General features: G+C 53.2%; 1 protein-coding gene across 4 annotated transcripts in view; it reads left to right on the top strand.

Moving 5' to 3' along the window:
* Positions 1-23,549, top strand: part of VAV2 (vav guanine nucleotide exchange factor 2) — a 207,282-nt gene that overhangs the window by 37,070 nt on the left and 146,663 nt on the right. For all 4 annotated transcript variants that reach the window (XM_037797375.1, XM_037797378.1, XM_037797377.1 and 1 more), the window contains exon 2: positions 18,509-18,625. In XM_037797375.1, the coding sequence (XP_037653303.1) occupies positions 18,509-18,625 (117 nt within the window). The remainder of the gene's footprint in view (positions 1-18,508; positions 18,626-23,549) is intronic.

The raw sequence follows: 23,549 nt of genomic DNA on the forward strand, positions 1-23,549 counted from the left end.
GGGAATTGACTGTGGATTACAGTTTGTCTTTTTAACCTTCTGCCAATTCCTTAACTGCCCCACCCTGCTAGGCACACCTGTGCTGTGTGAAAGCTAAGCTTAATCTCATTCTCACAAATCCCCCCTTTCTTTTAAACTCTTTTTAGCTTTCACATTCCAGTCTTTCAAAGTTCTGAAGAGCTTTCTCACATTCCTCATCGTACAAATCCTCCTCTCTGAGGGGGTATACATTGTTTCGCGTGTATTGAACCAGCATTTGTTTGGTTAGGGCCATCTCAATAAGCCTTTGAGTCAACCCCCGGGCACATGGGATGATGCAGCAGCCGACTGCTGTGAGTGCTCCCGCTACAATGATAAGAGAGGTCGAGATGGACACCACCACCCTTTCCACTTTCCAAACCAGCTTTCCAACCATCCAGTAAGAGGATTATTAATACCTGAATTCCCTGCTAATTCTTCAGATAAAGCAGTTAGCCCTTGCAAAGCTTTGGTGATGGTCCCATCAGGTGCTGTATTATTTGGGATAAATGTACAACAACTGCTGCCAATCACTACACAAACGCCTCCTTTTTCAGCCAGCATCGTGTCTAAGGCTATTCTGTTTTCCCATGCCATTCGGCTGGTAGCATCTAGCTGCTCTGCGATGCCCTTAACTGCATCTTTGGTGTCATTGATAAACCTTTGTTGGTTATAATATATATAATTAATCCAGTTTACATTCTTATTAATCGTGACCCACCAGAACAAAAATGACTCAAATCCTGCAGCTATTTGATTCCTAGCCTTAAACTCATCTGGGATCCCCCGTGGAACTCCTATACTGTCTAAATATATCCGGTTGTCAAAAGAACCAGGTAAACTCCTTTTCTCCCTTTTCTCTTGGGGTTCCACGTCCTCCCCTTTCTCAAACGCCAGGGTGACTGGGATGGCCAGTTGGACCAGAGCACAGGTCCCTCCACTTTTCGGGTAACACTGGTCGGAGGACGCCCCTTCCCGCAGCACCACCAAAGGTCTGCTCGGGGTGTGGTTAGACGGGAGAAACCGCCAGTACCGTCCTCAGTCGCATCCCACACTGGGGTACACGAGGCCGTGGTCCCGAGATCCTGGAGCCCCTCTCCCCGTCCAGAGAGACAGGCAGAGTGGTCTCCTGGACCGCGGTGAGGAGCCAGCCTGGCCTTGGTGTTTCCTCTCCTGATCGGAGGAAAAAGGGAGGACAACGTACTGCAGTTTCCCCAGGAGCAGTGTTCTGGGAAAGGAGCACCACACACTTGCACTCCTGCTCACGCTTTTCCACACCAAAGGGAAAGGGCACGATCCGAGCAGTGGTCGGCCTGCTGCACACGCTGAGCAGTTACTTTTGTCCAGACTCTGGACTGTATGTTTAACCCATTCCACCCGGGCGTTTGCATCTCTGTACCCTGTTTCTATTTCTATGGTTTGCTTTACGTTTTCTGCTTTAATTATTCTAATTACCTTGGGATCATTCTGAACTGGGGAACTGGCCTCCGATTGGACTCCCTCCAGTGCTACTGAAGGGCTAACTGGAGAGAACGTGGTTAATGACAAGTTTAATGGAGAGGAAAGGACTTGTGGACGGAATCTCCCCTGAGGATCTCTACCAATAACCTCTACCCCTCTGCCATGTATCCCATCTGCTCCCCCACTGGTAGTGAGTCATTTATTAGCTTCTTTAATAGTTATTACCACTGGGTTGCATTGAAGATTGCTACAATCTGGTGGGGTGTTACCTTTGTAGAAAGTTATTTTATCCTTCAATTTCCTGTGGGTTGGGCAGATCTAACTATTATCTACAGTCCATCCCTTGTACTGGGTAGTCCACCAGACATCAGCCCAAGAGGGGCAAGGGGAGACTCAGCTGAAAACACGTCTTACTGGCTCTGGGCGTAGATATTCATCCTTTCCACTCAGCCACAGCTGGTACTCGAAGTTCCCACAGTCCACTACCTGACATGCATCAGATTGCACTGTTTGAAACTCTAAGCCTTTAGTTATACTTATTACTAATTTGACAGGACTCGCTGCATTCTGAACTGGGAATGTTATGACTAGCATAATTATTCCCATTCCGAATCTGAACTTTGGACCACCCATCCTTCAGTTTTGGAAAGCACCTGACCAAGTGGTATGGAGACAAAGGGTTTGACCCGCCCCCCACCTTTTCTGATATTCCCTCCCAGTCATTGTCTTTTTAGAGCGATCCTTAAGGGATCTGAGGTTGGAATTATTGTCCAGGATTTGGGCGGAGTTGCTGGGTACTTATCGTCTGGTTCAGACACTGGTCCCTTTATTCAGGTGTAGTGAGTCCAGCCTTTCTCTGCCGTCCGGACTGCTGTTTCAGTTGTTAACAAAACTTGATAAGGTCCCTCCCAGGCTGGTTGAAGTCTGGACTCCTTCCACAACTTGATGAGGACCCAGCTGCTAGGTTGGTGTTGACGGACAGCACACTCAAGGGGCGGAGTCTGGGCCAGCAAACCAGGATGCCTGAGGGATGACAGAGTAGGAGACAAAGCCAGTACATAATTCTTAAGGAAGAGGTCCTTTGAATCTAAGGAAGGGAGATCTCTAGTTTTAGCCGCCCCACTGGGGGCATCTCCGTGTAATCAACGTGAATACTCTGAAACGGCCTGAGGCCTGGTTCCTTTCCCCATGTTTTTGTTTCCTTAGGACTTTCTTATTAACCCTTTGGCAAATTATGCATTGTTTACAATTTGTTTAGCTACAGTATAAAGGCCCACACATGCAAAATGCTTAAGAGCCAGATTACACATGGTCTATACTCCCCAATGACTCTCCTGGTGTAAAACTGCTGACACCTCCCTCAGGTACAGACACCCCTGAACTCATTTGCATGAAGTGCAGCAAGAATTTACCAACATTTAAGGAAAAAGAATGGAGCAATTAGAGTAAAGGACAACAATAATTCAGAATAACCCAGGATTAATGAACAAAAAGGCTCACCATTTTAAAACACTCACTGAAAATCCAGTCAGTATACCCAGTTCAGTGATGCCTGAATATAGTTGATTCACTTATACGTACACCTTGAATACACACACAATGTTTGTTACCAGATGAGTAATAACCCATTTTTCAGAGGGAGGGGGACAAGCCTTGGTGTGTGGCATTTGACAATACATGTGGTGCCTCTATTCCCACCAGAGCCAGTTTCAAGCTAGCAACCCGGCATCACCAAACGCAGAGCTGGGAAGAGACATGCACCACTCATTGTTCCAAGCTCATTCGATGCAGCTTTAGTGAACCTCAACCCCCTTTACAGAAACATGTGCCTACAATTCACTTGCACTCTGATTATGAACCTTTTGCTTTTGCCCAAAATATATCAGCAAAACCATACTATGAATCGCAAGAACACACAGCCCCTTATGTATTTGGAACAGACAAACATGCAACTTACACATACTGAAACCAGTTCTACCTAAGGGAAAATGCTGCACACAGTAAAATTTGTATATACACACCCATAACCATTTGGTTCCACACATTATGCCCATTTGCAAGCATGTACAGCCAGTGTCTTTTACAGTTTCAAGTAAAGAGATGTCTCATTCTCCACACTATTGTAAACCTGCACACAATTGCCCAGCTTTAGATTACACACAAACTAGTATAGGCCACAAAGACACAAATATCTCCAGTCTACCATAGATGAGTACATAGGAAATCTCTGCCAAGTCTCAAATCATACACTGACAAACTTCCACAGCTTTAAAGACTCGTACATAATTGTATCACATGCTTTTATTACATACAAATACAATTATCCCACATCCCTGTGTTTGTGACCCAAACTTCCATTAGATACATGAATCTTTAACTCCCAGAATTTATACACTAAAATATGCAAATGTATTCACCAATACCTGTCCAGCCCCATATCACTTAAGGATACAGATAGAGAATCACACAAACCCCGTGCCACAGAATCCTTAAATCTGAACATGTATGACACCCCACCAAACCCAGAAATTTCCTTAGTTCCCCTTTTTTTTTCTGGGGAAGAGGTAAGCCAGCCATGGCCTGAATTCCCCCCAGCCCAATCCCCCCTCTTTCTTCCTAACTGGCCCCGACTACTTCTGTCTCGCCTCTGTCTCTCTCCTCCCTGCCTCGTCCCTAATCTCTCCTTGACCGTGAGGTCAGCCTGCTCATCATGACCTTACCTTTCTGCTGCTGCTTTTCCTCCTCTCTTCTCACAAACACTTTCTGAGACTCTCTCAATAACTCCTCCAATGGCTTATCCATCCATCCGTCCATCTTCTGGATCTTTTTCTGAATATCAGGCCAAGATCCCTTTACATAGCTGACCTTTAGCCTTCCCTGGGCCACAGGATTATTGGGATTCATTCCTGAGTATTTCCTCAGCTGGTCCCTCAACCTTTACAGGTGGGCTGAGGGGGTCTCATCTTCTGATTTACCTCAAAGGCCTTACTTAGGTTCTGGGATTTGGGTACAGCCAATTTTATCCCCAGTATAACTAGTCCTCTAAGATCTTCCATGTGTGCTCTATCCCCTGATCATTGTTATCCCAATTGGGGTCCACACTGGGGAACTTCTGCTCTGCTGCCCTCACCCCCTGTCCGGGCGGGCTCTGCCTCCCCCATCCTCTCATAGCCGCCCGCCTCACCATTCCCCTTTCCTCTCCCGTAAAGAGGATGTTTAGTGTGGACATAAGTTCAGACCAGGTGTATAAACTGCGGCCTAAGAATTGATCTAATTGCTCGGCTAGCCCCACTGAGTCCTGCATTAATGATTTCATTTCCCTCTTGAACCTCCTTACTTCTGTACTCGTCAATGGGACATTTACATGACCAATTTCTCCTGGTCTAAGAGGCACGTCCCTGAGAGGGTACAGAGACTCAGCGGGTTTATACACCCTCACCCTCCTGTCCTCAGGAGCCTCTGGGAACTGAAGCTCCTGTGTATCTTTTTCACATTGTTCCAATTTTTTGTCAACTGTGTGTGGGTTGTAGCTGGTGCAGCAGTCGGCACCGATTGGCTCTCCGACGGCCCCTCCCATTCCCCAGGGGCGGGGCTTGGTTCCCTGAATCTTTAAGGTTCAGTGGGTCCGGCCCCAGTGGGGGAGGGGAAACATACGGCGGGGAAAGCTTAACAAAGGATCCCAGGTTTTAGTTTTTAAAGATTCAGTGTCTGAATCTGGGTTCTTAACTATCATGGGATAAAAACTAGTCTCTTTTCCCTGCAGCCAGCACATGGCATAGTCAGATTCCTCCTTGGAAAAAGGTTTCTTTATATTAACATAACGCACAATGTTGGCACAAACCCATTCCTCATCTGCCCCGTATTTTGGCCAGAATACATCGGGCGGCAAAATGCTTTCTCTTGTCCAAACATAACAATAATATTTCTTTTTGTCCTTTCCCTTGGTCCGATCATTTTCAGCCCAGTGTTTCAACATCCTTCCCAATGGACTATCCAGAGGAATGTTCCCGGGGGACCCTACAGGTACCCCCTTCCCTTTCTCCCCGGCCGGCCGACTGCCTCTATTCCCCATTCTGAGTCTTGTCTGTGCGTCTTTCCCTCAGGATCAGCCGCAGACTCACCAGAATGTCCCCACCACCAAGGTAACACTTAATAGTCCTTTTTTCTTACCTTGGTCTGTGCACAGAGTTACCTGGTGGCTGCGAGGCACGTTTTTCCTTCCCCTTTTCTTGTCCACAAGCGGCAGACCTAAGCGTCTGATCACGGGTCTCACCAGCAGTCAGAGGTGGGCCCCCAACGACGGAGTCCGAGACCACTCACACGGCGGGGCGCGCCTTCCCTTCTTCTGCCCCGGGGGTCCTCCTCGATGCTTTGGGTCCCGGACGAGCCCCCAAGAAGTTGTGAGAAACAAGCACTCTTCCTAAAAAGGAATAAATGCTCACCCGATTGTGGAGAAAAAAAGAATGTATTCACGGTCTTGCAAGAACGGGCACCCAACCAAAATGTGGGGGTTGGTGCCCAGAACAATAGACCCAGCAGTATTTATCCCCTAAACCTAACCGCAAGTCCCTCCCCTGTTTCTCCATTGGCTGATACTCCAGAGGTTACACTCTATTTGACAAGCCTAACTAGCCCGCGCAAATTTGAAACATGCAGCCGGTGGAAATTGGAAACATTTGAAATACGTTTCTGGCACAAATTTGCAACATTAGGAACCTTTGGACCCCACCCCTGACTGTAATGGTTATGCCCAGGCCTCTTTAGAGGCAGTGGGGGCTAGTTTGGTAACAAGTTATGAGGCTATTTTGGGAACCTCTATTCCGAGGCTCCACCCTGCAAGGATAGTAGATTGTGGGCGGATAAGCAGGGGGACTGACTGTGGATAGTGGGCGGATAAGCAGGGGGACTGACTATGGATTAGAGTTTGTGTTTTTAACCTTCTACCAATTCCTTAACTGCCCACCCTGCTAGGCACACCTGTCCTGTGTGAAAGCTAAACTTAATCTCATTCTCACAGTCGAGAGGTTGTTAAAGTTTTTTTCTCTCCAGCCTGGAAGGAGAGGGCCCCACATCTCGAGGGTATTTCAAGCTTTTGCAGAGGGGCCTAGGGGCCGGGGTCTCTCCACAGGCGAGAGAGAGTTGGGCACCGCGCCCCTCCCGGGTTTCTGGGTGGGCTTGCCTGGCTGGGGTGGGGTCTCTCCTCTGGCCCCTGCCTGCAGCTGGCAGTGGTGACAGCTTGAGCCCCTCCAGGCCCCATGAGCCGAAGGGGTGCTCAGGCTGGGACCTGGAGCTGAGGGCCTGGGTGCCTCTGGGCTGTGTCCAGTCCATGGCCCCAGCCAACCGTGGTCGGGGGGATGTCGGCCCAGAGTTCAGCCCCCGAGTCCCCATGGCGTCGTAGGGGCCAGACCCTGCCTCTGCTCCCCCAGGGCATGGCGTCGCGGGCAGCCCCTTGGCCGTCGTCCTGGTTGTGGCCACAACCTGGCTGCTCTCTCTGCGTGAGCGCTGCCCCCCCGCCCCATCTGGCTTCTCGGCGCCTCGGGTCACGTGAAGCCCTCAGGACTGGGACCACTGAAGGCGTTCGATGGGCTCTTGTGCCGCAGCCTGTGGGTGTTGTGCCTGGTGCCCGGTTTGCGCTCAGACGGCAGAGCCAACCCCCGTTGGTCTCCCCGCACCGTTCACTTGGGGTCCGGGCCCCATGGTCCATGCCCAGGCTCTGCCATCCTGAGTCCAACCAACAAACCCCATGGGCTGAGGCCTACTACCTGGGACCCCAGGCGACCACATTTTCTGCGCCTCAGTTTCCCCCTCGTACCTGCCTCTCAGTGCTGATGTGCACCTCGTGTGAGGGCACCTGGGGAAGGGCAACAGGTAGATGTCAGGTAGGTGTGGAATCAGGGACACAGGGTTAGGAGGGAGCGGGGTCAAGTGTGGGCGGGATTGGGGTCCGCGGGATAGGAAGATGCAAGGTTGGGAGATGTGGGGTCAGGAGGGCACGGGGTTCGTGGCTATGGGGTTGGGGTCTCAGGGTCAGGTGGTGTGGGGTGGTGGGGTCAGGAGGACACGGGGTCGGGGGCTGTGGGGTTGGGGGACGCAGGGTCAGGCTATGTGGGGTCGGGCCGTGTGCTCTGGGAGCCCCTTCTGGACCTCTTTTCCCTGCTCCATCCCTTCTGGCCCTGCCCAGGTGGAGGGGTGAGCACCAAGGGGAAGGGGGCCGTGGTGGCCTGGAGGCTGCCCTCCCCCTGGCACCCCTCCATGGGTGGGAGGTGCGGGGGTCCCTGGCCCAGTCGTCCCCGGCACTGCAGGGCAGGTTCAAGGCCACCAGGGAGCAGGGCCCCTGTGGCGGCCCCTGGGCCCTGCTCGTGTGGCCGTCCCTGGAGAGGGCACTGGGGCTGCGCTGTCCCCCGCTGCAGCTCATGGCCCCTGGGGACCCCCTGTCTCCTGCCCGTGGTCCCCGTGGGCTCTCCGAGAGTGGGGTGACAGATGACGTAACGGTGGGAGCCGGCTCATGGCCCCTGGGGACCCCCTGTCTCCTGCCCGTGGTCCCCGTGGGCTCTCCGAGAGTGGGGTGACAGATGACGTAACGGTGGGAGCCGGCTCCAAGTGTCTGGCTGGGGCGCTGGCCTCCCAGGTGGGGTCTGGCCTCCCGCTAATCGGATTCCAGCCCGATCAGATCTGAGAGGGCCGCGAACAGGAGGGGAGGTCTGCCGGTTCCCGTACCCAGACGCCTCGCCACCCCTCTTCAGTCTGGGGCTGTGGGGACCATGGGTGGCCCCCAACCCCGCAGGGTGCTGTGAACCAGTAGAGCGGGTCCGAGGGAGGGCCGGCGCCGTCTGGACCTCTTGTCAGGGGCCAGTTTTCTGGGGACTGACCCATTTTGGGGTCACTGAGCCAGACCCCTGGGCGTGAGTGTTGGCTTGCAGGATTCCGGTGGGACATGGGCTCTCCTGGTAGGGGGCTGGCAGGCTGGGTGAGGCGAGGGTGCCACCTGTCCCCAGAAGCCACAGGGACACGGCCAGCCATCAGGCCTCAGGTGACAGCGTGATCTGGCCTTGTCACTCTGGCTGGGGCAGGGCTGGGGAACTTCTGGGCATGCACTGGCCATCACTCAGCCTCTGTCCTCGACGGCTCCTTCGTGGCTGAGATGTACTACAGCAGCTTCAGCCCCTTGCACTCTCAGCCCCAAGCCCCCAGGATAGGGCAGAATCTCTTTCCCAGGAGAGGCAGCTAAAGGCTCCTTGGCTCTGCTTGGGGTCACCTGCTCACCCCTGAACCCGGCCCTGCTGTGGGGCCTGTGAGGCTCCAAGGGGCCAGGCCCAGGCCACGTGCCGCCCGCGTGCTGGGTGGTGGGGAAGGGGCTGGCCGGGGTACGCAAGCAACAGAAGCGGCACCTGCCTGCTGTGCCAGCTGGGTGGACCGGGGCACGGGGCCTGGCCTTCCTTGGCACATGATCACGCCTGCTCGCTCTCCATCCCTGGGCCTTGGTTTCCCTGCCCTCCCATTGAGGGGGATGAGTTGGGTCACCACGTGACTCATCATTCACACAGGGCCACTTTTCAGCGTGAAAGGGACACTGTTAACCAGTTCTTGGGAACAGTGTGAGTGGACTGGGCCTGCCCCAGGCCAGCCGGGGCACACGGCACGCAGAGGGGACACATTCTCCCGAGGGAAGCAGGCGTGGGCTCGAATCTCAGGCTCTGCCGCTTGCTAGCTGGGCGTCGACATCCTCAATGTCCCTGCGCCTTGGTTTCCTGCTGTGTAACGGGAGGAGTTAAAGAGGATGAGGAGTAAGCCTTAGATGGGGAGGACCTGCGGCTCAGGGGCACCCTGGAAGCAGGCGCGGGGCTGCCAGGCTGTCCCCATGTGATGCCCCCTGACCCCAGGCGACCAGGGTCTTCGTTCCGGCCCGGCCAGTGTCGTTCCTCGCACAGACCTCTGAGTCCACCAACGTGGCTCGGCTTCCCGGGGCTTCTTGGTGGTCGGGCCGACCGCACCCTCACTGGCCAGAGTGGCCATGGGCGGGGTGGGGTGGGCAGACGCTGTGCCCACTAGGCAGGGCCCCAGGCCCTGTGTGGTTGCAGAAGGAGGCCTTGGCCTGGGCGGCTGTGTTTGTGGGCAGGGCCTGTGTAATTACCTCTAAAAATGGGAGGCCCAGGGGCATGAAAATAAACGCTTGGTGGAAATTAGAGACAGGCGAAGTGCAGAACAGAGCTGGGCTGGGCTGGGCGCGCGGTGTGTCCCGTGGGGCTGGGGAAAGGGTCCCGGATGAGCATAAGGGCCTGGAGCCCAGAGCCCCTAGGCGCCCCAGGCAGGGACAGGGGTGCCCCGCGAGGCAGTAGTTTTGGACTTCGTGCACGGAAGGGGCATGTGGCCCTCTGGGCTAACGCGGAGGGCCCCAGGTGAGCATTCTTGGGGCTCCTTCCACTTGGTTCTGTGCCCTTCACTCCTAAACCCATTTGTTGAGTGCACATTCTCCAGCGCCAGGGAGGATAGCCGAGGGTGAGCCCTGCCCCGAGCCTCGTGGACACTGCCTGGCCTCTGCAGTCATGCAGACTTGCATTTGCGTGTGCAGGGACGTGAGTGGGAGGAGCACTGAGGAGGGTGTGGCCAGGAAGTGGCCCGGTTCAGAGACTCCTGGGAGGTGGGAACACGAGCCAAGCTGGCAGGCAGATAGTTTTGGTTGATGGGCCTTAGAGGGGAAGGTGCGCTCGTGCTGGTTCAGGGGCTGGACGGGGCAAACACCGGCACCTTCCACAGACCGTCCATGGGCTTGTGTCTTCAGAAGCTTCCGGAGAGTGGTTGGATACACATCACACACACCCTGTGGAGCAGTACATAGTGGTAAAACCAGCAGGGCAGGCCCTGTGAGCCCGGAGTATCTGCAGCTTGCCACCCTCCCCATCAAAATTGAGGGACTGAGGAGCCCTGGGGACGCTTTTCTCTGAGTCAGACATGGGAGTGGCCTGAGCACATGATGCCAATATCCTGCAGGGGCTAGGGGGCAAGCGGGAGGGACAGGAGGGCTGGCATGTCCCTGCACCTGCCTTTTTTTTTTTTTTTTTTAAATTCAGTTTTGTTGAGGTATATTCACATACCATACAATCATCCATGGTGTACAATCAACTGTTCACAGTACCATCATATAGTTGTGCATTCATCACTCCAATCTATTTTTGAACATTTTCCTTACACCCGAAAGAATCAGAAGAATTAAAAAAAAAAAAAAAGAACACCCAAGTCACCCCACCATCGCACCCTATTTTTCATTTAGTTTTTGTCCCCATTTTTCTACTCATCCACCCATACGCTGGATAAAGGGAGTGTGATCCACAAGGTTTTCACCATCACACTGTCACCCCTTGTAATCTACATTGTTATACAACCGTCTTCAAGAGTTAAGGGTTGGAGTTTGGTAGTTTCAGGTATTTACCTCTAGCTGTTTGTTCTAGTTTGCTAATGCTGCCAGAATGCAAAACACCAGAAATGGATTGGCTTTTATAAAGGGGGTTTATTTGGTTACAAAGTTACAGTCTTAAGGCCATAAAGTTTCCAAGGTAACACGTCAACAATCGGGTACCTTCACTGGAGGATGGCCAATGGTGTCCGGAAAACCTCTGTTAGCTGGGAAGGCACGTGGCTGGTATCTGCTCCAGAGTTCTGGTTTCAAAATGGCTTTCTCCCAGGACGTTCCTCTGTAGGCTTCAGCTTCTCTCCAAAATGGCACTCTCAGTTGCTCTTGGGGCATTTGTCCTCGTTTAGCTTCTCCGGAGCAAAAGTCTGCTTTCAACAGCCATCTTCAAAATGTTTCCATAAACTGCAGTTTCTCTCTCTCAGCTCCTGTGTGTTCTTCAAAGTGTCCCTCTTGGCTGTAGCAAGCTTGGTCCTTCTGTCTGAGCTTATATAGTGCTCTACTAAACTAATCAAGGCCCATGCTGAATGGGCAGTACCATACCTTCATGGAAATTATCCAATCAGTTATCACCCACAGGTAGGTGGGGTGCATTTCCATGGAAACAACCTTATCCAAATGTTCCAACTTAATCCCCACTAATATGTCTCCCCTCACAAGATTGCATCAAAGAACTTGGCTTTTTCTGGGGGACATAATATATACAAACCGGTACACTATTCCGATACATTAAATCCTAGAAAGTGTTATCTATATAGTGCATAAGAATGTCCACCAGAGTGACCTCTCAACTCCATTTGAAATCTCTCAGCCACTGAAGCTTTATTTTGTTTCATTTTGCATCCTCCTTTTGGTCAAGATGTTCTTCAATCCCACGATGCTTGGTGCAGATTCATCCCTGGGAGTCATATCCCGCATTGCCAGGGAGATTTACACCCCTGGGAGTCGGGTCCCACGTAGGGGGGAGGGCAGTGAGATCATCTGCCAAGGTGGCTTAGAGAGAGAGAGCCACATCTAAGCAACAAAGAGGCACTCGGGGAGACTCGTAGGCACAACCATAAGCAGGTTTAGCCTCTCCTTTGCAGTAACAGTCTTCATAGAGGTAAGCCCCAAGACAGAGGGCTCAGCATGTCAAGCCGTCAGTCCCCAGTGTTTGTGAGAACGTCAGCAACGATCCAGATGAAGAAGTCCAACATCTCCACATCCTCCCCGAGCTCCTTAGGGGAGCCCCAAATATATATTTTTATTCTCCGCCCAAATTACTTTGGGATGTGACACTATTTTGCACTAATCTGTACAGACCTACCATATCTCACTTCCTATTCAAAGTTCCATGTAATTGTAGTGTTTGAACAAACTGACTGTAGAAGTTATTGTTTAGAAAATATAGATCCTACACCAAATAAACATTTCTTCCCTTGGTCTCACATGGAAGTTGAAGTTCTAACACACAGTTTCAACTTTTACCCTTTGGCCCAATTTGCCCTAGTCTTAACCAGATCTTCTTCATTCATATCTCTGATTGAAGTCTGGGCTCTTTTTCAGCTTTTTTTTTTTTTTTTTTTTTTTAAACAGTTGCTATATGCGATAATACTTATATGCCGAGCTCTAGTTCTGAGTTTCAGGTGTCACACGGATACCCAATGTTCCAGAGACCAATCAGGTTATACACCAAGGGATTAACATCTCAGAGTTTGGAGACAGCCATTACAATTCAGGAATAGATTTGACGGCTGTGAGAGCTTACAATCTAGGGACCATTACAACAGTCATTTCCCTGTTAGGCTGTGCTCTAAGATTCAATTCTGAGTTAATGCATTGTAGTTAGTCCATATTGGTGAGGCATTATAGTGTTTGCTTTGTTTCCCGCGTCCTTCACTCAGAATGCTGTGTACAGGATCCATTCCCCTCCCTGCGTGTCTCACAACTTCACTCCTTCTTGTAGTTGCTCAATATTCCATTGCATGCGCACACCCCAGTTCACCATTCTGTTCCTCAGTCCGTGTACCCTTAGCCACCTCCACCCACTGCAAATCATGAATCCTGCCGCCATAAACACCAGTGTGCAAATGTCCATTCATGTCCCTGCTCTCAGATCTTCCAAGTACATACCCCATAATGAGGTTGCAGGGCCTTATGGCCCCTGCATACTTAGCTTCTTGTGGAACCACCACACTGACCTCCAGAAAGGCTACACCGTTCTGCATCCTCATCAACTGTAAATAGGTACGTCCCTCTCTCTGTGTTTTCTCCAGCACTTTTACCCCATTTATATTTTTTCCTACAATTTTATGGAGATGTATTCACATAACATACAATTATCCGCAGTGTACAATTGTTGTTTACAGTACCATCATATAGTTGTACGTTTGTCACCACAGTCAGCACTTGAACATACTGATTACTATTGTGAGAAACAAGCACTATTCCTAAAAGGAATAAACGCTCACCCGATTGTGGAGAAGAAAAGAATTTATTCACGATCTTGCAAGAACAGGCGCCCAACCAAAATGTGGGGGGTTGGCCACAGAACAATAGACCCAGCAGTATTTATTCCCTACGCCTAACCGCAAGTCCCTCCCCTGTTTCTCCAGTGGCTGATACTCCCGAGGTTACATTCTATTCCACAAGCCTAACTAGCCCAGCAAATTTGAAACATTTGGAAAAAGTCTCCCATGCAAACTTGAAACATTTGAAACAAGTCTCCACCCCTCTTTCCTTTGTTCTTTAACTGCAGAGCCAGCCTGGGCTAGTTTGGTAACAACTTATGAAGCTATTTTAGGAATCTCTACCGCACCTCCCCCAGTCTCCACCTTGCAAGGACAGTGGGCAGATAAACAGGAGGACCGGCCATGTTTTATAGCTTTGCTTCTTGACCCTCTGCCATTCCCCTGAGCTGCCCCCACCCTGTGTGAAAGCTAAACTTAATCTAATTCTCACACTATGAACAAGTTTTTTTTTCCCCAGTGGATAAGAAAAAAGATAATAATAAAAAGGAAAATAAAGTGTCGTATGATATGATATATTAGTAAGGACAGAAAACAACACCACTACCAAGAATCCCATTTCCCTCCCTTATATTCCCCCTCATACACATTTAACTTTGGTATATTGCCTTTGTTACATTTAATGGAAGCAAATTACAATGTTACTGTTGATAATAGACTCCAGTTTGCTTTGATTATGTTTTTTTCCCAAATAACCATCCCTTTTTCAACACTTTGCATGGTTGACATTCATTTGTTCTCCCACATGTGGGAACATTTTTATGTTTGTGCATTTAGTAACAGTCATTGGCCACTCCGGGTTTTGCCAAGTTAAACGGTCCCAGTCTTCATCATCTGTCTTTACCTCTGGTGTCAATATACATGAATAGTTCTGACTACATGCGTGAATTATGTACATAAAATAAATTCAACAAGGATGGTGAGAATCCCACGTGAAATCCGTTGGAGACAAAGAACTGCATCCAAATGAGTGCCACAGCCAAAAACATGTAACTTTGGAAAGAGTGTGTTGGTGACAGAAAGAACGTTATCAAATGGTGGCTGTCCTCAGGAGTGTGGTTAGCAATACTGAAATTATTTTTCGTCTGTGTGACGGTTTGGATGTATTATGTCCCCCAAAATGCCATGTTCTTTGATGTAATCTTGTGGGGGCAGATGTATTTAGTCTTGATTAGGTTGGAAACTTTGAATTGGGTTGTTTCCATGGAGATGTGACCCACCCAACTGTAGGGGATATCTCTGATTGGATTATTTCCATGGAGGTGTGGCCCTGCCCATTCAAGGTCTTAATTAAATCACTGGAGCCCTATAAGAGCTCAGACAGAAGGAGCTTGCTGCTGCAGCCTAGAGAGACATTTTGAAGACGGCCATTGAAAGCTGAAGCTGACATTCTGGAGAAGACCATTTTGAAATGCAACCTGGGAGCAAGCAGACACCAGCCACATGCCTTCCCAGCTAACAGAGGTTTTCCAGATGCCAATGGCTTTCTTCAGTGAGGGCATCCTATTGTTGGTGCCTTACCTTGCACATTTTATGGCCTTAAGACTGAAACTTTGTAACCAAATAAACCCCCTTTATAATAGCCAGTCCATTTCTGATGTTTTGCAAAACATCAGCATTAGGAAACCAGAACAGTATATTCTAGGATTGAGCAAATAAATGAACATATTGAGGATGAAAGGAGCCAGGCTTCTCACTGCCAGAGAAGGGTTAAAATTTGGGGATGGAGGACATTAGAAGGAATGTTCTCTGTGCATTGGGTTGGAATTGGAGACATCAGTCTGAACATGGGACCTAAGGTGGGCCGTACGTCTACTCTGTCTCCCGAGAGGACTCGTCAGCAATGAGTTCACACCTGGCACCAGCTTTGGCTTTAGAACGCCGTTCTCAGTTATGAAGAGCCTGGGCCTTTTGGGGAAATGGTCAGTTTCAGTCCTGGATTAGGAAGAGCACAAGATGAGCCTAGAACTTCTTGTACTAGAAAGTAACCATGTTCTCAAAGAAACATGGAGACGTCAGAAGGACACAGAAGCCAGCCCAAAGGGGTCTCCACTGGCCAAATCTGGGACAGTTTGAGCATCAAAATTATCATGATAGTAGCTCCTTGTTTTGGTTTGCTAAAGCTGCCAAAATGCAATATCCCAGAACTGGGCTGGCTTTTATGATGGGGATCTTTTAACTTACAAGCTTACAGTTCTGAGACTGTGAAAATGTCCAAATCAAGGCATCAGCAAGCAGTGCTCGTAGCCAAAGACCAGCTGCTGGCGACCCTGGGCTCCTCAGGAGGCCACGTGGGAAGGCCCAGGGCGGTGCTGGCTGGCTCTCCCTTCTCTTTGGGTTTTGTTTCTTTCAGCCTCTTGCTTCCATGGCTTGCTTTCTGAGCTTCTGTGTCTTTTTTCTGTCTTTCTCTGCGTTTCATCCACTTAGAAAGGATTCTAGTAAGGGGATTAAGACCCACCCTCCATGAGGTAGGTCACACCTTAAGATCCTCCTTAGGATGGGCCACACCCACAGCAAAGGATTAGTTTTAAGAACATACTTTTCTGGGGTCCGTACAGCTTCAAACCATCACACTCCTCATTGTAACCCGTTGAATAAGAAGGGGGAATCCGTGAGTCCTTACTGATATAAATAACTGAATACAAAATAAATGGAGAAGGAACAGCTCTTCCTTGTGGTGGGATGTCACCAATAAAAGTAGAAGGAAGATGGGATTAGAAAATCACCGCTTGGCAACCGTGATAGAAATAACTGATTCAGGCAAGGGTCATCCGTGGATGCTAAAACTGGTGGGTGACGGTTTGATGAAGGACTCTCAGAAGCATCTCCTTGTTCGCGCCAGGAGAAAAATGGTTGTTTTCACAGTGAAGCCTGGCCACTGTCACTTTAGCCAAGAGACCACCGTGAACGGCGCTGGGAGCAGGGCCGGTGAGCCGGGAGCCTTCTGGCATGACACACAGAGGGTACAGCTCACTCCACGGCGTTCCCGACGTCGGAAATTTCACCCAGAGCCACACTGAGGGTCAGTCTGCAAAACAGCTGGCCCTGTTCTTTAAAAACGTCAAAGTCACGAGAGGTGAAGAACAAGGAATGTTTAAGGTCCGTCCGGCCCAAACCGGCCACTGTGGATGTTCAATTTAAATTAATTAAAATTAAATAAAAAATTCAGTTCCCCCTTGAACTAGCCCCATTTTGAGTGCTCAGTGGCCACGTGTTAGTTGTGGACAGTTAGTGGCTGCTGAGTTGCACAGCACAGATTTGGATCATGCCTGTTGTTCCAGAAAGTTCTATCAGAGAATGTTGTAGACAATGAAACCTAAAGAGAGACAACAACCAAAAATGTGAGATCCGTGATGGGACCCTGTGTCATAAAGTATTTCTCCCCATGAAGGACGTTTCGTTATCCTTTATCATTGTATGCTGAAGAAACGTGATAAGGTCTGCGGGTTCTTGTGAGGTGTCATGTTCATTTCCTGACTTTGACAGTGCAATGTGGTTCTGAAGAGGGTGTCCTTGTTCTAAGAGATGTGCACTCAAGGTTCAGGGGCTCAGAAGAAAGCCGTGTGTGTCTGTAGGTGTGTGTGTATGTGTGTACATGTGTGTGGGTGTGTATATGAACATGATATACATGTGTGTGTACATGTGGGTGGGTGTGTATATGAACATGTGTACATGTGTGTGTACATGTGTGTGGGTATGTATATGAACGTGCTATCCGTGTGTGTACATGTGTGTGGGTGTGTATATGAATGTGATATACATGTGTGTGTGTGTACATGTGTGTGGGTATGTATATGAACATGTGTACACGTGTGTGTGTACATGCATGTAGCTTTGTGATGCTTGTGTACTGAGAGGGGACTAGAACTTGAGGTGAGCGTGTGTGAGACATGAATGAGTCCGTGCTGCCCGTGAACAGGGACCAGCCCCAGCCAGGATGGGAGGACGTGGCCTCAGAGAGCGCCGGGCCCCTCGCAGACGGGGTTCCAGGAGAGCGGGGCGGGTGGCCCGACTGAGGTTGCTGCGTCCAGAGAGTTCTCAGTGCAGTTTTTCCGACACCAAGCCTGCTCAGGTCTCCTGGACTGTCCGTCTATAGCTGTTCATCTGTCTGAGTTTTGAGGGGGGTTTGGGCAGGCTCTGTGCTGTCTGGAAATGGGGCAGCTGGGCCGTGAGCAGGCATTGCCTCTCGATCCTGGGTTATCCACCAGCCATGTGTGCGTGTGCCGGGGCCCGGCCTTGGATGCCCCGGCTGAGCTGGCCCAGGGCTCTCTGCTCTCACATACCAAAGCGTCGGGAGCGCTTTGTGTGCGTCACTTGCAGTTACCCAGCGGGGCAGGTTGGCGGAGGCAGTCAGGTATCGGGAGGGGCGTCACTCCCCCTGAACCCGCAAGCTCGCATTGGTGGGGGAATTCGAACCCAAGGTCCACGGAGCTCCAAAGCCGGCACGCGGGGCCTCCTCATCTGCTGCCCCCTTTGTGTTCCCGTGTCAGTGCGTCTCCCCGAGGACTGAGCACCAGGTGCCCCATTTGTACTCTACCGGGGCTGGTGCAGCCTGGGGCTCAGCTGTGGGGACACTGAGGCCTTGATTTGGGGATCTGGCCGCCTCCTGTGGGCACTCTGGGTGGTCCTGGCTGTTGGCCCTGCCTTGTGTAAAGTAACGAGGGGTAGGTCTGTACCATCGGAACGCATGGGCATGTCATTCCGGCCGACTGAAGGCCACCACGTTTCATTCCTGGCATGACCATTCGAGTTGGAGAGCACCGGAGACGGGGGGGGGCGGTGTCTGGTAGCGGCCGTGAACTGCCAGGGCGAGCCCAGGTGCGGCCGGGGGCGAGGACGGAGGGCAGCTTGCCTCCTGAGGGCGCCCGGCCCGGTGGGTTGTGCCTCTCCGGTGGGGCAGGCCAGGGGACTGCCGGGTGAAGCCTCAGCTCCGGACTCGGCGCCTGGTTCGATCCACTCCCCTCCCCTGGGCCTGGGCTCTCCAGCTCTCTGAGCCACTTCCTCGTCCTTGGAGAAGAGATGTGCTCACTGAAGCCAGTGTCCGCCGCTGCTGTCGTCGCCAGCGCTGTTTCTACGGCCCTTGCAGCTCTAATCACCTTTTCCTTCTCTTCTCCAGTTTCTCTGTCTGAAGAATATTCGCACCTTCCTTAAAGTCTGCCACGATAAATTTGGATTAAGAAACAGTGAGCTGTTCGATCCCTTCGACCTCTTCGACGTCCGAGACTTTGGGAAGGTGAGTGGCCTCTTTCTGTGCGGCCGGCTCGGCTGTGGGTGGGGGGAGGTTTTCCAGCCCCGTCCTTGCAGGTGGGGGCCCCAGGGGCTGGGGAAGGGGGGCAGCAGGCGGTGGCCCCCCTTTCCTCCCGAGCCATTCGGGGCGAAGTCGGGCCTTGTGACTCCAGGAGGAGGGAGCGAGGACAGGCCGTGGAGGTTCCGCCCGAGTCTCTGATTGTTCACCCGGGGGCGGATGTAAGGACCCTCCCCGAGGGGCTGGCCGCGATATCACAGCCCAGGTGCTCACGGTGGGCCCCGTGGATGGCCCCGCCTTGGTCATATCTGGAACGGGCAGAGCTGGCTCTGCTCTGGGCAGGTGTTGGGCAGGGAGGGGATGGGGATGTTTCCCTGAACCCCAGAGCCCTCAAGTTGGTCCCCTAGGTCTCTGCACACCACCCTGGAAGTCTCCCCACATTCTGGAAGTGTCACTCGGCAGCAGAAGCCTTGCTGTGCGCAGGCGAGAGGGACCTGAGGCCTGGGGAGCCCGTGGCCCATCCGTGGCTTCCTGGCGACCCGGGGACGGGGTGAGGGAGGGTGTCCCTTGCCATCTGGAGGGATGGCAGGTCCAAGGTTACTCGTGTTGAACTGATGGGGTGAAGGCTGGCATCCTCCTGACGGGCTGGGAGCCCAGGGCCACGGGCACAGACCCTGCTGGTGCCGCCTGAAGTTCAGGTGTCCCGAGTCCTGGCACACACCTGGCGGTCCGCGTGCTGCTCGGCCTTTTCCTCGCTGCTCCTGGGCTCCCCCAGGAGCGGGTTTCCACCAGCTGGTGGGAGCTGTCAGAGGGTACTCGTGGCCTGATTTCCTGGAGGGCCTGCTGCAGGGTATTTGAGATGTGTGAATGCACGAGTGATGAAACAGGAAGGGAATTTTTGTGTTTGTCATTGCAAATGCTGAGAAGTCAGTTCCAAGCCGAACCTCGTTTGAAGTAATGGAAAGAGTCAAATTACCCTCGCTGCCTGGGACTTTCCCATGAGCCCCCTGGGCCTGGCGATGTTCCTCCTCAGTCCCGAAATCCCCTGGAAATGAGGTTCCAGGACTCTCCTCAGCCTCTCTTTGTTCAATCCTGCAGTTGTGAGGGTTTTCGCTCGGCCCCCTTGCTGCCGTGCCGCGGCCCGGTGCTGCCCGCTGTCAGGACCAGGCTGCCCACTCGCCCGTGCTGCATGCGGGGTGGGTGCTGCCCGCTGTCGGGACTGGGCTGCCCACTCGCCTGTGCTGCATGCGGGGTGGGGCCGAGCAGAGCGGGGGGGGGGTCGCGTTGGTGAAAGTCCATGGGTGAAGGCAGAAGGCCTTCAGAACTCTCACACACACATATTTGCACACGTACACTTAAACACACTCACAGAGACACGCTCATGCTCACATACACGCTTGCACACACAAAGTCACATTCATACATGTACACTTATACACTCAAACACAGACACACTATACACACACTCACACACACACATTCGCAGAGACATACATGCTCACACCCACACACTTGCACACTCAATTCATTGCACACACTCAACACACAGACACCTATAAATGGACTCATGCTCATACACTTACACACATTTGCATACTCAGACATTCATATGTGCACATGCACACACTCACAGACACACTTATGCACATGTACACCGAGAGCCAGTCATACACACTCACACACACATGCTCAGATACACACGCTCACACTCATGTAAACGCAGACACACTCACATCCAGTCACACATACTCATACACAACCGATATTTAAAATAATTGTACAGAGAAAAAGACAGGAAGACCTTGGCCAAACCCATTTCTTGGCCAGCAGTGGGAATTCAGAGTGTTTGGCATATAATTCCGTTTTGTGTTTAATCTGGTACAGCCGAGTGTAGTGATGCAAGGCGTGTGTAAGTGTGGAAGCTCCCGTTGCACGGCTGCCAGCTGTGTGGCCGGGCCGTGATGCGGGGAGCTCCTGGTCACCGAGAGCAGTTTGGGCTCGGTGTTCACTGCGGGCAGAAGGGCTGGTGCAGGCCATACCGGGGGCCGTCGTCCTGCCAGCCTCTGCTCTGCCCACTCTCCTGCTCGGCGATGGTGGTGGGCAGCGGGTTGGAACCGCGTGGGAGGTGATGGCGCTGCTCCGCCGGCTTGGCTCTTGCTCTGCGCTGACCACAGGAGGCTCGGGGGGCAGCTCAGGGCTCATCATGCAGCTGCTTTTTGCCCCGTTGACCCTGGGACTGAGACTGGGCCCCCCTTGCTGGCCAGGTCCCCGTGGGCGTGAGGGGGGTTGGGGCTGAGCGAAGGGACGCACAGGAAGTGGCCAGCGGGGGCGTGGCTGCTGCTACCGGCTCGGTGAAAACACGTCCAGACTTCCACGGAGAGGTGGCGGCCGCCTCGCTCTGGTTTGGCTTCTCTGTTATTTTATTTCTGAAGACATAACATCTGCCACTTGAGTCGTCAGGCATGTGGGCGCTGACCCCCGGTTCTGCTGTTCCTTGGCACGGCCTAGTGCAGGTTTCTCAGGGTCTCTGAGCCCTGTGGCGGGGACCTCCCACTGCTGAGGCCCCTTGAGGGGTGAGGGGAGCCTGTCCGTGGAGCTCCTGGTGCCCAGCCCGGGCTGGGGGGGCGGGTTGCAGCTGCGGCTCTGCTCCTGTCCTCCGTCCGCCGCCTCCTCGGCCTCCTCTCCCCGTGTGGCTGTGGGGGGCTGGTCCATGTGCTGGGCCGCTGGCCTCGGTGCCCACGGAAGCCCTGGCCGGGTCCACTGGCCTCCAGCCACGCCTCAGCCCTGTCCTTCCTCTTCCCTTTGTGGACATGGCGATGTTTCCTTGCTCTTTCTCTCCTCCTTCCCTGTGTGGTTTTTGTAACGGGGTAAATACGTGCTGAGCACTGCCAAGCGGAGTTTGAACCAGGGCCAGTGGGGGCTCAGGGGGCAGGACGTGCCGGTCCACCTGGGGGCCACCATCCGAGCCGGCCCCCCGCCGCATGGGCACCTGCGCTCTGCTTGGTGTCCAGGCCCAGGTGGCCCCCTCCCAGGCCCTGGAGTGTGTGGCCGGACAGGGCCGTCCAGGTCCAACCCCACAGTGGGCGGGGAGGGGGAAGGGCCAAGCAGGAAGGTTTCGGGGTGAGCTGGGGTGGGGCCTCCTGACCCCCTGCGGAGCTCAGGGCTGGAGAGGAGGGGCCGGCCCCTGTGGATCCCTCCCGAGGTGTCGTTCTCTGCAGACGGCCTGGAAGGGAGGTCGTGGTGCACAGCTGCCTCTGCCCATAGACAGGGAAGCACAGAGGCCTGGTCACTGCTGCAGGGCAGCCCAGGGGCTGACCCGGCTCTGGCCGTCCAGGAGGGAGGCATGGGGCTGTTCCGGCCGTGCGCAGCGGCCCTCAGGGATGCCAACCCCAGACAGGGCCGCGAGCAAGTGCCCTCCCTCCCCGACCCCACCTGGTCCTGAGGGTGGCGGGAGTCCCAGCACCTCCCTCTCCCAAACGCTGGGCTCGGTAAAATCAGAGCTGACCCGCCGTCTCCTGGACGGGCGAGGCAAGCCCCGGCAGAGGATTCGTGGTTAGGGTCAGCGCCAGCTGGTGCCAGCCAGTACCTCCCTGGAGCCTGTGTTGAGAAAGACTCTGAAGCTCAGTCTAGGATTAGTGGGAAAAGGTTTGGGTCGACTCGCAGGGGTCCGCCAAGGGGGTGTGGCCAGGGATTTGGAGGGTTAGGATCTCTTCCTCATTTCTCCTCTTGCTCAGACGTCTGCTTATGTCCGTGGGATCCAGGGGTCGAAAGGATCCTTGAGGAATAACTAATTGCTTTTGCCTCAGGCTGTCCTGGGGCTTAGAATTTTTCTGTGTTTTTTGCTATCACTCGGGAGGGTTTGTAATGTTCAGTCTCTGGGGTTTTGTTGTTCATTTTCTAAACAGCTGCCTCTTGGCTTCCCACATCTCTCATGCTGCCGGAGTTGCTCTTGGGAAGAGGGAAGGCGCTCACCCACTCACCCATCTCCCACCCACCCTTCCACCGACCCACCCAGCCACCCACTCACCCATCGACCCACCTGTCCCTCAAGCATCTGTTCACTAAGTATTAGGCACGAGAGAGGAAATAGAGAACAAGAGTCACATGGCCACTGCCGCCAGGGGACACCCAGATGGGCTGCTGTGCAGGTGACCGTGGGAAACGGAGTGGGAAGGTGAGGACCTCAGGGCCCCCCGAGGCTCCGAGACCCCGTTCAGCGCCCAGCGCTGGGGTCTCCCTGTGCAGCCCCCACATGCTCGGGGGTGCTGATGCCGACCGAGAAACTCCGGAGGTTAGAGGCAACGAGGGCACCGCAGAGGCTTCGCCCCTCATGCTGGGAAACCCCATGGAGAGCTGGGGTTGACGCGCTCGGGCTGTTCCCTGTTTACAGAAGGCAGGAGCTCTGCAGCCCTGCCCCCTGCCCCCTGTTCATGGCAGCAGATGGGCTGCTTGGGGTGGGTGCCTGAGGGAGCGGAGTTTCGGTGCCCAGCAGCTCCGGGGAGCGTTTCCTTAACCCATGGGGAGCGCATCCGGGGGGCCCCACGTTGGGTCTGTTCTCCGTGGGCCAGGCCCAGGGCAGCTGGGAGACCCTTGGCCGACAGATGGGCCCCTGGAGACCCTCAGGGCCATGGGTGCAGCCAGTGCCCGAGGGGGCCGGCCTTGCCCGCCAGGGGAAGCCTCTGCCAGGCAGTCCTCCAGGCCTTCCTTCTGGCTCCTCTTCCAGATCCTCTCAGAGGGAGCTGGTGGAGGAGGCGGGTGGACAGGGCAGGGGCTCCCGTCAGATGGGGCCCGAGTCTGGACTCGGTGAGGACTTCGTTCTGAGCCCTCATTTTGGGTAAAATGAGGATTCCTGCGTGGTTACCAGGATGCAGTGAGAAAATGAGGGCTGCCGTTTATATTAAGTGTTTTCTTC

The sequence above is a fragment of the Choloepus didactylus genome, chromosome 10, assembly GCF_015220235.1.
Source record: "Choloepus didactylus isolate mChoDid1 chromosome 10, mChoDid1.pri, whole genome shotgun sequence".
NCBI classification, from domain to species: Eukaryota; Metazoa; Chordata; class Mammalia; order Pilosa; family Megalonychidae; genus Choloepus; species Choloepus didactylus.